Source organism: Sarcophilus harrisii, chromosome 3 (assembly GCF_902635505.1).
Source record: "Sarcophilus harrisii chromosome 3, mSarHar1.11, whole genome shotgun sequence".
Taxonomy (NCBI): Eukaryota; Metazoa; Chordata; class Mammalia; order Dasyuromorphia; family Dasyuridae; genus Sarcophilus; species Sarcophilus harrisii.
Window position 1 is genome coordinate 576,440,469 of NC_045428.1, and position 13,789 is coordinate 576,454,257.

The following is a 13,789-nucleotide window of genomic DNA, read 5'->3' on the forward strand; positions in this document are numbered from 1 at the left end:
TGACTTCATCTAATAACTATAATTGCCTAGTCCAAATCTCTCCATTTTCTCCAAAATAGGAGTTGTTGTTGTTGTTTAGTTGTGTCTGATCTTTTATGATCTCATGTGGGATTTGCTTGGCAAGGATACTGGAGGGATTGGCCATTTTCTTCTCCACTGGATCAAGGCAAATAGGGTCACACAGCTAGTGAGTGTCTGGAGCCAGATTTGAACTTAGGTCTTCCTGATTCATGAGACACTTTTATCAGATGTCTCTCATAAATTTCCTCTTCTCTAGGGAAACAGCCTTAGTTCTTATAGCTGGTCCTCATATGGTATGGCCTTGGCCATTCTGGTTACCTCTCTTGAGTTTTTAATTATTTATATATAGCAGGTTATCATCAATTAGTCTGTGTCTATTATTGTTAACAGCATATAAAACAATGGCGACTTTCTGTCTGTATTAAGGTCAATGACATTAAAAAACTTTTACACTATCTAAAAAATACAATTTTTGAAGAGTTAGAAAAGAAAGAAAAATGCAGCATTTCATTTAAGAAAGGATACACAAAAGTAAAGGCTTGTTTTGATTCCCTTAACCTTGTCCTTAAGGAAATAATCCTTTTTTCAGTTTGATAATTAGTTTTCATGTCTATATAGCAGCAAAACATGGAATAAAAATCACTGAATAACTAGAAATTAGTTGATTTCATAGAAGACCATGGGGAACTGTTGGCATAAACAAGCTGTAACTTAATGCCAATGAAAAATAAGAATAAATTGTATGATAGGAAGAGAAGATGGGATGATGATGTGACAAGGATGAAGGATAACAGGTGGGCAACCTTTCAGTATTAGAAGAAATCAAAGAAGATCGATCACACATTGGTGGATTTCTTCTGTTAGATTTATAGGAGGAAGTGACCAAGAGCCCCAGAGGATGGGAGGCATATTAAGGTCTTTCACTGCCTTAATTGATGAGATCAGCTGAGTGAAGACTCTTACCTTATATTTTCTGAAAGCTGTCTGGACAAGCTTGGCAGCTTCATAGAGTTCCCTCTGCTCATGATCAGACAGAGTTAACTGAGCAAACTCATTTTCTACCTTTTCACTGGTAGATGCACTCAGAAATTCAGACCAGTCTGCTGCTGAGGGAAGGCTTGGTTTCTCAAATGCCATTTCACTGTTTGGTGAGCCTACAGGGCTCAGGCTGGTGTTAGAAGAAGGGGTCAGGGGCTCATTATATAGAGTTCTGAAAAAAAGATAAATAACCAGAATAATAGATTAATATGATAACTTGTAGGAGTTATTTATGATCTTTCTAATTGAATTTTAATGGAAAAGATAGTATATGAAGGAAATAATTTTATTTCTCAAAACTACATAAAAAGTATAAAAATATTGCAGACTTAAAAATATACTTCCTACAGTTTTATGGCAAAGTACATATTTGGTTTTTTCACTATCTTGTAATTTGACTTATATTTACTGAGTATGGATTATATGCTGGACTTAGTGGTTTTGTGGTAGATACACACAAGTGTAAGACATATTCCTTGTCCTCAAGAAGTTTACAGTTGAGTTGAGGAGAAAGTTATGCACATGAAAAGAACAAGTGTAAAAATTAATTATATAATATTATTGGAGTTTGAGGTGGGGGCCCAACCTGTGATTTTGTGGATGCAGATAACTCCCAATGTAGAAGCTTGCTTGACTACTATAGTTAAGCCATACCCCAGGCATATAAAATTAAGTCATACAGTTAGTATGTGATGGGGCAGGACTTCTCTTTGAACTATATTGTGTTTTCATAGAAGGGAGTGATGCCTTGAAGCAGGGTCCCTAACATTTTAAAAGCTCTTCAATGAATTTGTTCCAATGTTATTTTTTGCCCTTTTCCCCAATTCATAGAATCAAGAGAATAGATGGAAGCTTCCCCAACAAACTACCCCACTATCATTTAAACATATAAATTTGTTGAATTTTAGTTATGTGGGGGCGGGGTAGGGGGGGGTCACTGACCTGATCTGTGCAGCAGTTGGTAGATGATCGACATCAGCAAGGTAACTGGCCAGCCAGCTCATTGTGCTGCTAATGGCTGCAGCATCTGTCCTCTCCGCTGCTGTGGGCTCCAAGGGCACAAAATTCTCTCGCTTGATCCGGTCAGGTGTTGCCTCAATAATGTGTTCTGCCAAGGTCATCATATTTACCTTGGAAGAAGAAAACAAGGGTCTGACATCTCAATTCAAGGGACTCATGTCTTTTCCATCTTTCTAGTTCAATGGTTAGGGAATCATTTTATAAGGATTATTCAGCATTATTTTGAATGTTCAGAGACCCTGGGATCTCCAGGATTATAGGTCTTAACTGAAAATCTCTTAACTAGATTTTCATCTCTAGTTTTCCATTTTTGAGACAAGGTCTTTCTCTAAAAACTTTTGCTCTTCTTATCGCAGAATCTACCAATAAGGGCTAAATAGCATGGATGAACCTATCCTGTAAAGTTCTTTGATCTGAATCAGATTGGGGCATGTTAGAAAATACCTGCTAATAATGTCATTCTAGTGATTTGACTCAAAAAAAGAATTTTTATTATCTCACTAAAAAAAATATATTAATCCTCACAGTTTCTTGCAAGCTGATGAATGTTTTGTTAAAGATAAAGTGAGATTTCTGGAATATGCTGATGATTTTTTAGTCATTTCTTAGGATGTTATTTTTGTCTAATTTATAAAAATATCATTATAAGAAAATGGCACAGTGGGATATTGGAAAGAATGTGGAACTTTGAATGATGAAACACTTAAGTTAAAATCCTCCTGCCTGCACTTATGAAGTGTGTGATTGTGGACAAATCACTTAACTTCCCAGGCCTCCGGCGCCTTCCTGAGACTAAATTATGGGTTAGGTGGAAGGAATTTCTACAACCACAGGACTTGATCTGGTGACTTAACAAAATGAGAATTTCTGAAAAAAGAATGAAAACCCTGATAGCAGGGAAAATACTTACATTTAGGAATGTAAAATTCCTAAGTTCTTGTAATACTATTTCAGAGGAAGGAAACAAGAATTTATTAAGTATTAACAATGTGCTACCCCTGTACTCAGCATTTTATAATTATTATCTTATTTGGTTTCCACAGCAGTCTTAGGAAGTAATGCTATATATGACCCCCATTTTACAGCTGAGGTTAAGTGACTTGCCTGGTCACCTATCCAGTAAGTGTTTGAGGCTGGATTTGAACTAGGTCTTCTTGGCTCTAGGATCAGGGTTCTACTCACTGTTTGACCTGACTGCCTAACAAATTATGGGGGCATTTAGGTAGTGACGTGGACAGAGTCAGGCCTGGAGTCAGAAAGACTCATCTTGAGTTCAAATCTAGCCTCAGACACTTACTAACTTTGTGACCCTGGGAAGGTCACTTACCTTGTTTGCCTCAGGTTCCTCTGGTAAAATGAGCTGGAGAAGGAAATGACAAATCATCCCAAGAAAAATCCCACTGGGGCCATGAAGAGTTAGACATAACTAAACAACAACAAAAACTAATAGATTACACTATTTTCTCTAATCTACTGAATCATCAACTCTGAAAGGCAATATAATTTAAATAATTTCAATGATTCATTCATTTGTTTAGGTGATAACATACTCACTATCTCATGGTACCATGTTGGATACTGAAGGTGATACAAACATGAATAAGATATGTTCTCTTCTTTCAGGGAGTTTATCATCTACTAAAAATGTCTTTTACATAAGTAACTATAACCCAAGGTTGAATCTAGTAAATGACATGGGAGGTACAAACACAGGGCCATGTGAGCTTAGGGGAAGGAGCCATTTCTTCTTGTTGAGGGCATCTGGGATTAGGTTTTGGCAAGACAGTATGAGTCTGGGACATTTAAGGATAGGTAGAATTTAAACATGCAGAATTGAGGGAGTGGAAGGGAATTTAGCTATGCAGAGAGAAGGGTGTAAATAAAGGCCAGAGGAAAGAAAAATGTAGAGCATGTTCCAAACATAGTAAGTAGTTTAACTTGGCTAGAATAAAGGGTGTGTGAAAAACAATGGGACAAAAAAGCTACAAAGGTTTTTTGAAGTCAGATTGAATTAAAGATAATTTGTGAAGAGTCCTAATAAAAATATTTTTCCAGTATTCCAATAAAATTTTCTAATCTTATTTTCTTCATATGACATAAGGATAAGAAGTTTTGTCCTAAAGTTTATATACCATTGAATTTTTCCCACAAACTGTAGTAGTTTGATGGTTTTGAAGGTCTGCAGCTGAACTGCTGATGGTAGTCAGAAAGGATATCTATGAAGGCCACTTCTTTAGGTTGTTAGGGAACATTCAGAGATACAGATGAGAAATTCTTGATCATCTATATCTAAACTCCACACCATCTTCTTAAGGATCTGGGTATTTTTTAGATGCCAATATATTCAGACTGTACAACATGTCCTTTATTTCCACTGAACTGCATATCTGCCCTGGCTTGGGTGCTGGTTTTTGTTTTTGTTTTTGTTTTTTTTTGCTTTTCAGTGTTCTTGGACTTAAAAAACAGAAAAGGTTTTTAGCAAGCTTAAAAGGGTTTAGTCCTTCAGCTATTAATGTTTTCTTATCTGGTGGCAGTACAACTCTTAATTTCTGGATTCCTCCCGCATTTTGAATCTGTCTGCTAACTCTCTAAAAATGGGCAAAAATCTGATAAATTTTGCTACAAATGGAGAAATTAAATGGAGATTCTAATTAATTTTTTATGAATTTTTTAGTAACAATCTAGTGAAAATCAGTTCAAATGTTCTACACACTTTAAATGAACAGACAGAAAAAATATTGTAAATATTAAAAAAGGTTAAAAAATAAAAATTCTTCTGACTGCAACTTGTCCACCATCACTCAGAAGACACACATTATATTAGGCTCACTGACCTTTGATTTGAGACTAGATGAAGGAAAGAAGTATCATTATATGATGAATGAATGATCCAGAATTTAAGATGTTTCTGAAATAAACTTTTCCATAAGCAGCAAATCCACAACTTTGTATTTCAAAGTCTTTTTCAGTACAAGCCAAAAAATATAAAATGTAGCACTATAATGAGATGTGGTGTAACAAGAATAAGATAATGACATCCTCTAGTTATGGAAGCCTTATTTAATAGCCTCATATCACATTACCTCCAGCCTGAAAATATACTCCCTGGGACTAACAACAACAGCATGATAATACTATGAATTTATATAGCACCTCACCCAAAGAGGCCAAGGCACTTGGCAAATAATATAACATTAACTTCTAGGTAGAGAACATCATTCTTCCTAATATACACACAGGAGACTGTAAGACTGCCATTAAGAGGGGAAAATAACTTGGCCAGCAAAATAAACCCAAAATGTTGAGTGGATTTTAGTGATGTGACTAATGTTTTATGGAGCACAATAGGATACAATCCTTCCACGTGACTTAACCAAAAAACTTTGTTAACTTTGAATTATGGTTGTTTTACTTGCCTCACTTAGAGTACCTTTCAACAATATTGGAGTTAAAATCTAAAATACACTGAAATTTGGAAAACCTTAGAAAATTATCTATCATTTTTGTTCCTCTTAGACACTGTACTTTAGGAAATTGAAAAACTATTTGGGTAATCAGCCCAACTGTGGATTAATTTCAGTTTACATTCCATGGATCTACAAGAGCAGATTTTGTGTACCTAAAGGATTCTCAATGTGCCTGCAATTTGGTGTCAGAGAAGGAATCACCACTGGGGCTATAGTTTTGTATTTTAGCCTTGACCATCTGGGACTAATATTGCTCCAGTATATCATCAGGCCTTTCCCCTTTTACAAAACTAGAAGCTAATTCAAATGTTTATACAAATGAAAGCTTTCTGATATAGATATATATATATCTTAGGCCCTTGACCACAAAGTAATAATTACTTTCCATTTGGAAATCAACCATAGTGAATGTTTCTTTGAATAAAAAGGGACTACCTGGATCATTGTTTCAGTAATAAGGTTGAAGAGGTGTTGAGTGTGTATTCAAAGAAGGAGGGATAATCTCAGAGATTCTGCATTAATGGTAGTTCATAATGTATGTGGAACCTGTTCACAATATCTGATTCACTGAAACATGTGTAGGATGCGACTGACAATATGAAATCTATTCTACTAAAGAAGGGAAAGGGACCTGCATGTGCCAAAATGTTTGTGGCAGCCCTGTTTGTAGTGGCTAGAAAGTGGAAAATGAGTGGATGCCCATCAATTGGAGAATGGTTGAGTAATTGTGGTATATGAATACTATGGAATATTATTGTTCTGTAAGAAATGACCAGCAGGATGAATACAGAGAGGCTTGGAGAGACTTACATGAACTGATGCTAAGTGAAATGAGCAGAACCAGGAGATCATTATATACCTCAACAACGATACTGTATGAAGATGTAATCTGATGGAAGTAGATTTCTTTGACAAAGAGACCTAACTCAGTTTCAATTGATCAATGATGGACAGAAGCAGCTACACCCAAAGAAAGGACACTGGGAAATGAATGTAAACTGTTTGCATTTTTTGTTTTTCTTCCTGGGTTATTTCTACCTTCTGAATCCAATTCTCCCTGTGCAACAAGAGAACTGTTCGGTTCTGCACACATATATTGTATCTAGGATATACTTCAACATATTTAACATATATTGGACTGCTTGCCATCTAGAGGAGGGGGTGGAGGGAGAGAAGGGAAAAATCAGAACAGAAGTGAGTGCAAGGGATAATGTTGTAAAAATTACCCTGGTATGGGTTCTGTCAATAAAAAGTTATTATAAAAAAAAAGAAATGAAAAACAAACAAACAAACAAAAAACATGAAATCTATTCTATGAATCAGAGAAGATTAACTAGAAGACCGTTCTTGTGCATACTGGTCAGTCAGATTTCTTAGCACTTCATTGGGCAAAAAAATCCCATGACCTTTGATCTGATGTTCCATCAAGGAAAGCTGAGTGTTTTGGATTTATTTAGAGGTCCTGGGTTCAAATTCCAGTGCTGTTGCATTGTAACCTTGGGTATCTGTTTGGGCCTCATCTGTAAAATAATGGTCCTGGGATAGACTGACCTACTGGAGGACTGTGTTTGGTTCTAAGAGGGACTGATGAGCTGGAGATGGAGGCAGTCAGGGTGGTGATGGGCCTTCTGAGTCTAGGTTATGTGAGGATTGGTTGAGAAACTGGGCTAGGGGGAGAGGAAGATGGCTGCCTTTCAAGCGTTTCAAGGCATAGCATAGGGAGAAGAAACCAGATATGTTCTATTTGGTTCCAGAGGACAGAACTAGAAACAAAGACTGAAAGTCACAAACTGGTCAGTCTTAGGCCTGATATCACAAAAGACTGCATAGTGATTAAAGCTACTGAAAAACAGAGTGGGCTGCCTGAGAAGGAGGTGGGGTTCCCTTTCTGGGAAGGCCCCAGAGCCACTTATATGTCTGAGAGAGGAGATTCCTTCTATGAACGGGTGCGACTGGATGGCTGCCAAGGACCCTCCAGCTCTGAAGCTGTGTCCTCGCCTCAGCAGGGCTTTGGCAGCATCACTGACCTGTAAGTCATCCATGTGTTGCAAGCAAGCCTCATTCTCCACGTTGTCTCGGTAGGACAACAACTCAGCATCTACCATCTCTCTGTCAGCCATCATTAGGACACTCATCTGTTCCCGTGGGCGAAGCCGGGGTGGTGCTGGGTCCTTGCTTAGGCCGGCTCCCTTCTGGCTTCCTGTTACCTGCACTGCAGACACACCAATGTAAAGGTCTTTGGAGTTCCACTTGACTCCAGGCTGAGCTCCAGAGCCTCGGAATCCTGCAGCCTCTGGAGTGTGAGGGGAGACTTCCCGGCTATAATCCCTTATTCCTTCAGTGGGGCCGATTGTCTCAGAGACACATTGCTTGGAACTGGGGCTCTGCTTTCTGATACTTGGTTGTTCTAGACTCAGTGCAGTGGAGAGCAGTTTCTCCTGTCTCGGCTGGAAGTACTCAGGGTTCAATTTATGCTTTTTGGGAGCAGGATAATCTTTGTGGCTCTCACTGCTATAGTAATTAGAGGGCTCAGACCTAGGTCTTCTTAGCTCTGTAAGGAAAGCAGAAAGGGCAGTCAGGAGCAGGAATGGAACGAGAACTCCCATAGAGTAAGCACTTAGGAGACAAAGCTCCAAGTCAGTACTCAAAATCTTATCCCAAGTATTTAAACATTTTAAACTACATACTCTATACTTAGACAATTTTCTTCTGGGAAACTTGAATTTCCTGCAGGTGCATAGACTTCCTGTTATCTTTTATACAATTTATGGGGGGAGTAAAAGGGGAGCAGCTGGTGCTCCTGAAGCTAAAGGGACAAGCAGAGTCAGCAAAGGAAGTAGATCTACATGAATGACACACATTGTTCTTTCAAGTAAACTTCAAGAGAGAATAAAAAACACCATAGTAAATTCTGAGGAACAAGTGATAGAATCCTGAAGAGGTGATTATTTCGGTTTGTTTTTACCTGGATTTGTACTTGCAATAACAGTGATTCCCTTTTGTGGTTCTGAGGAGGTGATGGTTTCCCCATGCCACTGGGCTATCCAGCTGTTGGTATTGGATTCTCCACTTGGAGGGCAATGGATTCTGGGGTTCTGTCCGAGCTGAACCTGCTCATCTCTCTGCAGCTGCTCCAAACACTCTGCCAATTTCACGTGACCCCGGGACCGGGCAATTGACAAAGGCAGCCTTCCCAGGGAGTCAGGAATAGAAATAGCTCGGCGGTCCCATTTGTACAGCACAACAGCAGCATCCAAGTGTCCCAGGGCGCATGCCCACATCTAAAAAGTACAGTGACAAGAAGGGTACCTTTTCAGAAAGCTTTCTGAAACCTCTCTGTCTTTTAGCCAATCCTCATGGGCTCCGTAGTGCTCTCAAATTTCTTCTGAGAATTGTGTTTTTTTTTTCCCCCACTGCCAAGCTTAATGGGATTATGTAAAATAAAAACATCAAAAATAATTTTAATAAATGCCATATAGGAATGAAATGTAATAGTATGGAACTAGGAAATTCCCATTTCCAAGTTATGAAAACTGCCTTATGAAGAAATTCTTTCTTCTTCCTTACCAGAGGAGTGCATGAGAAGTGATCCACATTCAAAGGGTCAACCTCCAATTCCAAATCAATGCTATCAGCATGCTTAGTTCTGAAAGGAAGTAACAGGAATTACTCAGCTTATGACATAATCAAAACTTTTCACAACAATGAAAACTGACATCTAACATCCTGGAAATAAGTGTTGCATTGGCTTAGTGATTTGGGCAATTTATCAATAGCCCAACCATATATCATGTAGCCATAACCTACAGGAAATCAAGGAGGTCAATCTTAGGATTAGTCCCCAATTGAGTGTTTCAGGGAAGCATTTATTAAGTCTCTCCATAAATATTGGTAGGGTGAGCTTTCTCCAACTCTATGGAGTTAAAGGAATGGCAAGAGATGACGCCTTCTCTGTGGGTGGGCCTTCTGGAAGGAAGCTCCATGTCAAGGGTCATGAGTTTCTCCCCCCATCTTCCCCACCAGCCGTACACGCCTTACCGCCATTTGATGAGGGTCTGGATCAGTGTGGCGTAGCCCTGGGCTGCAGCCAGGTGCAAGAGGGTCATTCCCCGGAAAGTCTTGGAGTGGATGAGGTGCTTGGACTTGGCCCAGCAGGCGCGACTCATCATCTTTTCACAGACCACCACCACCCGGCTTTCGAAGCAGCTCCCCATGGTCCCGGTCCCAGATGCACACTGCAATGACCAAGCACAGATTAGCCTTTTACTGCGCCGAGGAAGCAGATTCCAGGCTTGGCCACTGCTTAGCTGTCCTGCCCTTAAGTGCCAGCAAGAAGGACTGTGAGAGAAAGTGGAAAAGAGAAAGCCAGAGCAAAAGCCACTGTGGAACAGTTTGTCAGACTAGAGTACAGCTGACATTGTAGATATTACTTTGGTGTCCACTTATTGGGAAGTCTAGTGATTCTGAAAAGAGGTTGTGGCAGGTAGAATGTGCACTGCAGTGGACAATTAGAGCCGCTCTCCTCATGGCCTCCTCCCGGAGGTATACACATGGCTTTAGTTTCTTTGCTCTTAGATCACTTTTGTTCTTCCCTTTCAGCAAAAGAGGGGACCTCATTTTATACTCGATAATAGAGAATGCTACAGCTCAGTGGCTCCTACCTCATTCCTACACTTTCTTCTCAGAAGAAATACCTGCATCAGATTTCAGTGGAAAAAGAGAAGTCATTTCTCTGAGCTTCCTCTCCCTTTCTTTATAACTTAAAACTCCCTGACATCATCCCCTATCCTCTCCTTCTATATTCTGGTCTTTGATCAAGAGGTGACCCTTCTCCTTAAGGCCCATTTCCCTATTTGTCTCCAGGCTCCCATTTCCTTTCTTCTCCTTTGGCATTCCATCCTCCACTTAGCTGCCAAAGTGATCTTCCTAAAGTACAGGTCTAACTATTTCTGACCACCAATTTCCCCTACTCTAATGGCTCCTTATCACCTCCAGGATTAAGTATAGGATGCTTTTGTTTGGTGTTCAAAGGTCTGCATAACCTTTCCTCTCTTTTCCTGTCTTCTTACACTTTACACCTTTCTTTATACTCTGTTATCCAGTAATACTAGCAGGTATTGCTGGATACATCCAGGAATGCTGTTCCCAGAATAAGGCACTCCATTTCCTAACTCCCACCATTTTCACTGGCTTTTTTTGGAATGCTCTTCCTCCTCATCTCTGCTTCCTGGCTTTCTGGCTTTCTTCAAGTCCTAGCTAAAAGCATACCTTTGCCAAGAAACCTTTTCTGATCTCCCTTAATTCCAGTACCTTTTCTGTGCTAATTAAATTATCTCCAGCTTATTTTGTATGTAGCTTTTTGGTTTAAATGTTATTTTCTCATTAGCTTTTTGATAGCAGGGATTGTTCTGTCTTTTCCATTCCCAGCATATAGCAAAGTACACAGTAGGTGCTTAATATTTATTGATTCCTCCCAAATTTTTAGTCTCTTCCATTCTACTGTTATATTCTCTGCTTCCTAGAAACATATCTAGATTTCCCTATCCTTTTAAAAAAAATTGAAAGCAATTCACTTTTTGTCATCCTAGATTTTTCTTCTTTCACAGTAAAACTAGAAAAAACTGTGTATACTTGTGGTTTCTCCTTCCTCTCTTTCCCCTCACTTTTTAACTTCTTATTGCCTCCCAATTTCTTAAAATTCGACTTTTAATCTCAGCAATGACTGAAATTGCTTTCTATAAAATTACTAATGATTTATTAATTTCTAAAATCAATTGCCTTTTCTCAATCTTGATTCTTCTTGACCTCTTTTGACCATCATCAGAAGTCTTAGCCATTTGACACTTTTGATTACTTTCTCCTCCTGCATATTCTTCTCTCTGAATTTGCATGGTATTTCTCTTTCTTGGTTCTTTTCCCACATGTCTGACCAATCTTCAGTCTCCTTTGTAGGATTACCATTTCTCTCCTCTATATGGCATGTACTACAGGACCCAGGATGTTGTCCCAAGCTCTCTCTTTTTCTCTCTACATTCCCTCTCTAAGTAACCTCATCAAATCCTATAAGTTTCACTCTCATCTCTAAACAGATGATTGCCAGATCTATTATATCCAGCCCTAGGCTCTTTCCTGCCTTTTTAGTCCTGTCTTACCTATTTCCTTTTGGATCCAGTTCCAAGTGGATGTCACATACACATCTCTAACTTAGTATGTCTGGAAGAGAATGTATTCTCTTTTTCTAACAAGCTCACTACTCATCCTAACTTTCAAATCTCTGTCAAGAATACCACAATCCCTCTAGTTACTCTGATTCTGAATTTTGAAATCATCCTTTACTTTGCATTCTTTCTTACTTCCCATATCCAAGCAATTGCCAAACTTTGTGGACTTTTACCTACAAAATGTCTCTCATAATTCATCTTTCTATTCACTTGGCCCCCATCCAGGTTCAGGCTCTCATCATCTTTTACCTGTCTAGTGATGTCACTTTCTAATTAGTTTTCCTGCCTCTTCTCAATCCCTCTTTCTGTATAGTTATTAACATGATTTTCCCAAGCCATAGGTCTGACCATATCTTTTGCTTGCTTAAAAAGCTTCCCTCACTCCCTATTGCCTTTTAAAATAAACTACAAACTCCACTATTTGGCACTACTTAAAAGTTTGCATAATTTGGAGTCAGATCACCTTTCCAAACTTTTTACATATTATTCCCCTTTGTGAGTACAAACTCTTCTCCATGCAAGGGACTCCATCTTCATGATTTTACAAAAGTCAGTTTTTGTACTTGCAATTTTCTCTCCTCCAGCTCCCAGAATTCTTAGTTCAAAAGCACTCCTTTCCATAGGATGTCTTTCCCTATTCCCCCAAATAATTTTGCATTTATCTATAAGTGTGCATATTGCTTTTCTTGGTGAAATATAAGCTGCTTAACGGGAGGATATAACTTTATATTATTTATTTTTATCATTAGCACTCAGCACAGAGATGTGCACATACTGGATTATCTCCTTTTAGTAGAATTATTTTCTTCAAACTTTTCAAACAACAGGAAGACTCTAACATCAAATGTCCAGGAGAACACAGGAAAGAATAATTCTGGAATTTTAAATATTTTTTCCCCTGAATGAGTTGAAAGGTCAAAATCAAAATTAGTATCTGAGTTGCTTTTCAGCAGCTTTGAAGTATCAGTGTCACAAATTACTCAGATCTCTTGCCTAGCATTCCCATCTCAGTTGTTTGAGAAAAATTTTTTTCAGATGAATCTTATAAAATGCAATTATTGTGAGGCTACTGCTTCTTTATACACTCTTTAGTGAATCATCTGTTTTATTTGAAAAGAATTTGTTGGGAAGGTAGGGATCAGATAATGGATGCAAAGCTGTCTCCATTAGAGCTATAAAAGTTTCATTAAGAAGCACAGCAAGGGGTCCCTGATGCACAGCATGTTAGGAGACTAAAGCAGAGGTAATTCTGGATACACAAAAATGTTTACTGTCACTTAGGTGGAGAATGGAGAAAGAAGCTCCTGATGGTTTCCTTTTTTTTTTTTTTTTTTTTTAAAGATGTTATTTTCATCACCTTAAGCAGATACTGACTGACTGTCCTAATCACCTTTTAATTATTGGGAGTTATGGAAGTCAAAGGTGTCATACTAATAATGTCACTTGCCAGGTGACTTAAATTTTATAGTCCTCATGATGACATTGAACACATATGTCCTTCTCACACAACCTGGTATTTTGTAATAAGAGGGAAACCTGTCTTTACTTCATTGGAATCCTCATGCTGTCAAGGAGCTAGATTACCTGGGCAAATATATGGGAGGCCCTGGACAGAATCACATAGGACTGGTAGGTGGAGGGTGGGTCTTGAGCTTCATAGCTAGAGGGATGAGGTCACATTGATTGGAGGATCTTAACCTTTGTGGGAAAAGCATTCTAGTCCTAGAGTTCCCTGTCTTGATCCATTTCTCAAAATGGAAAGGAATGATGTGAAAATAACACCTCATGGGAAGGGAAGGTAAAAAATGCAATATACTCTATTTTACTTGATATTCAAGTATTTGCTGTTACTTCCCTAAGTAACCCTCTCCATGAGGAGTTCCATTGGTAGTCTAAAGCCTCTTCAGAACTCTGCCAATTCTTGCTTAGCTTCACAAAATGGATTACTAATTGGACCTCTTATAGTCATGGGGTTCCTGAAGTCTTTGGGGAGTTCTGTGCATCTGCCACTGTAATTTCTGT

General features: G+C 38.7%; 1 protein-coding gene across 1 annotated transcript in view; it reads right to left on the bottom strand.

The window, feature by feature from the left end:
- CAMTA1 (calmodulin binding transcription activator 1) overlaps positions 1 to 13,789 on the bottom strand; it is a 694,264-nt gene that overhangs the window by 22,045 nt on the left and 658,430 nt on the right. The window contains 6 exon segments of the mRNA XM_031961560.1: positions 985 to 1,231; positions 2,002 to 2,189; positions 7,574 to 8,097; positions 8,512 to 8,827; positions 9,114 to 9,192; positions 9,585 to 9,781. Of these exon segments, the coding sequence (XP_031817420.1) occupies positions 985 to 1,231; positions 2,002 to 2,189; positions 7,574 to 8,097; positions 8,512 to 8,827; positions 9,114 to 9,192; positions 9,585 to 9,781 (1,551 nt within the window).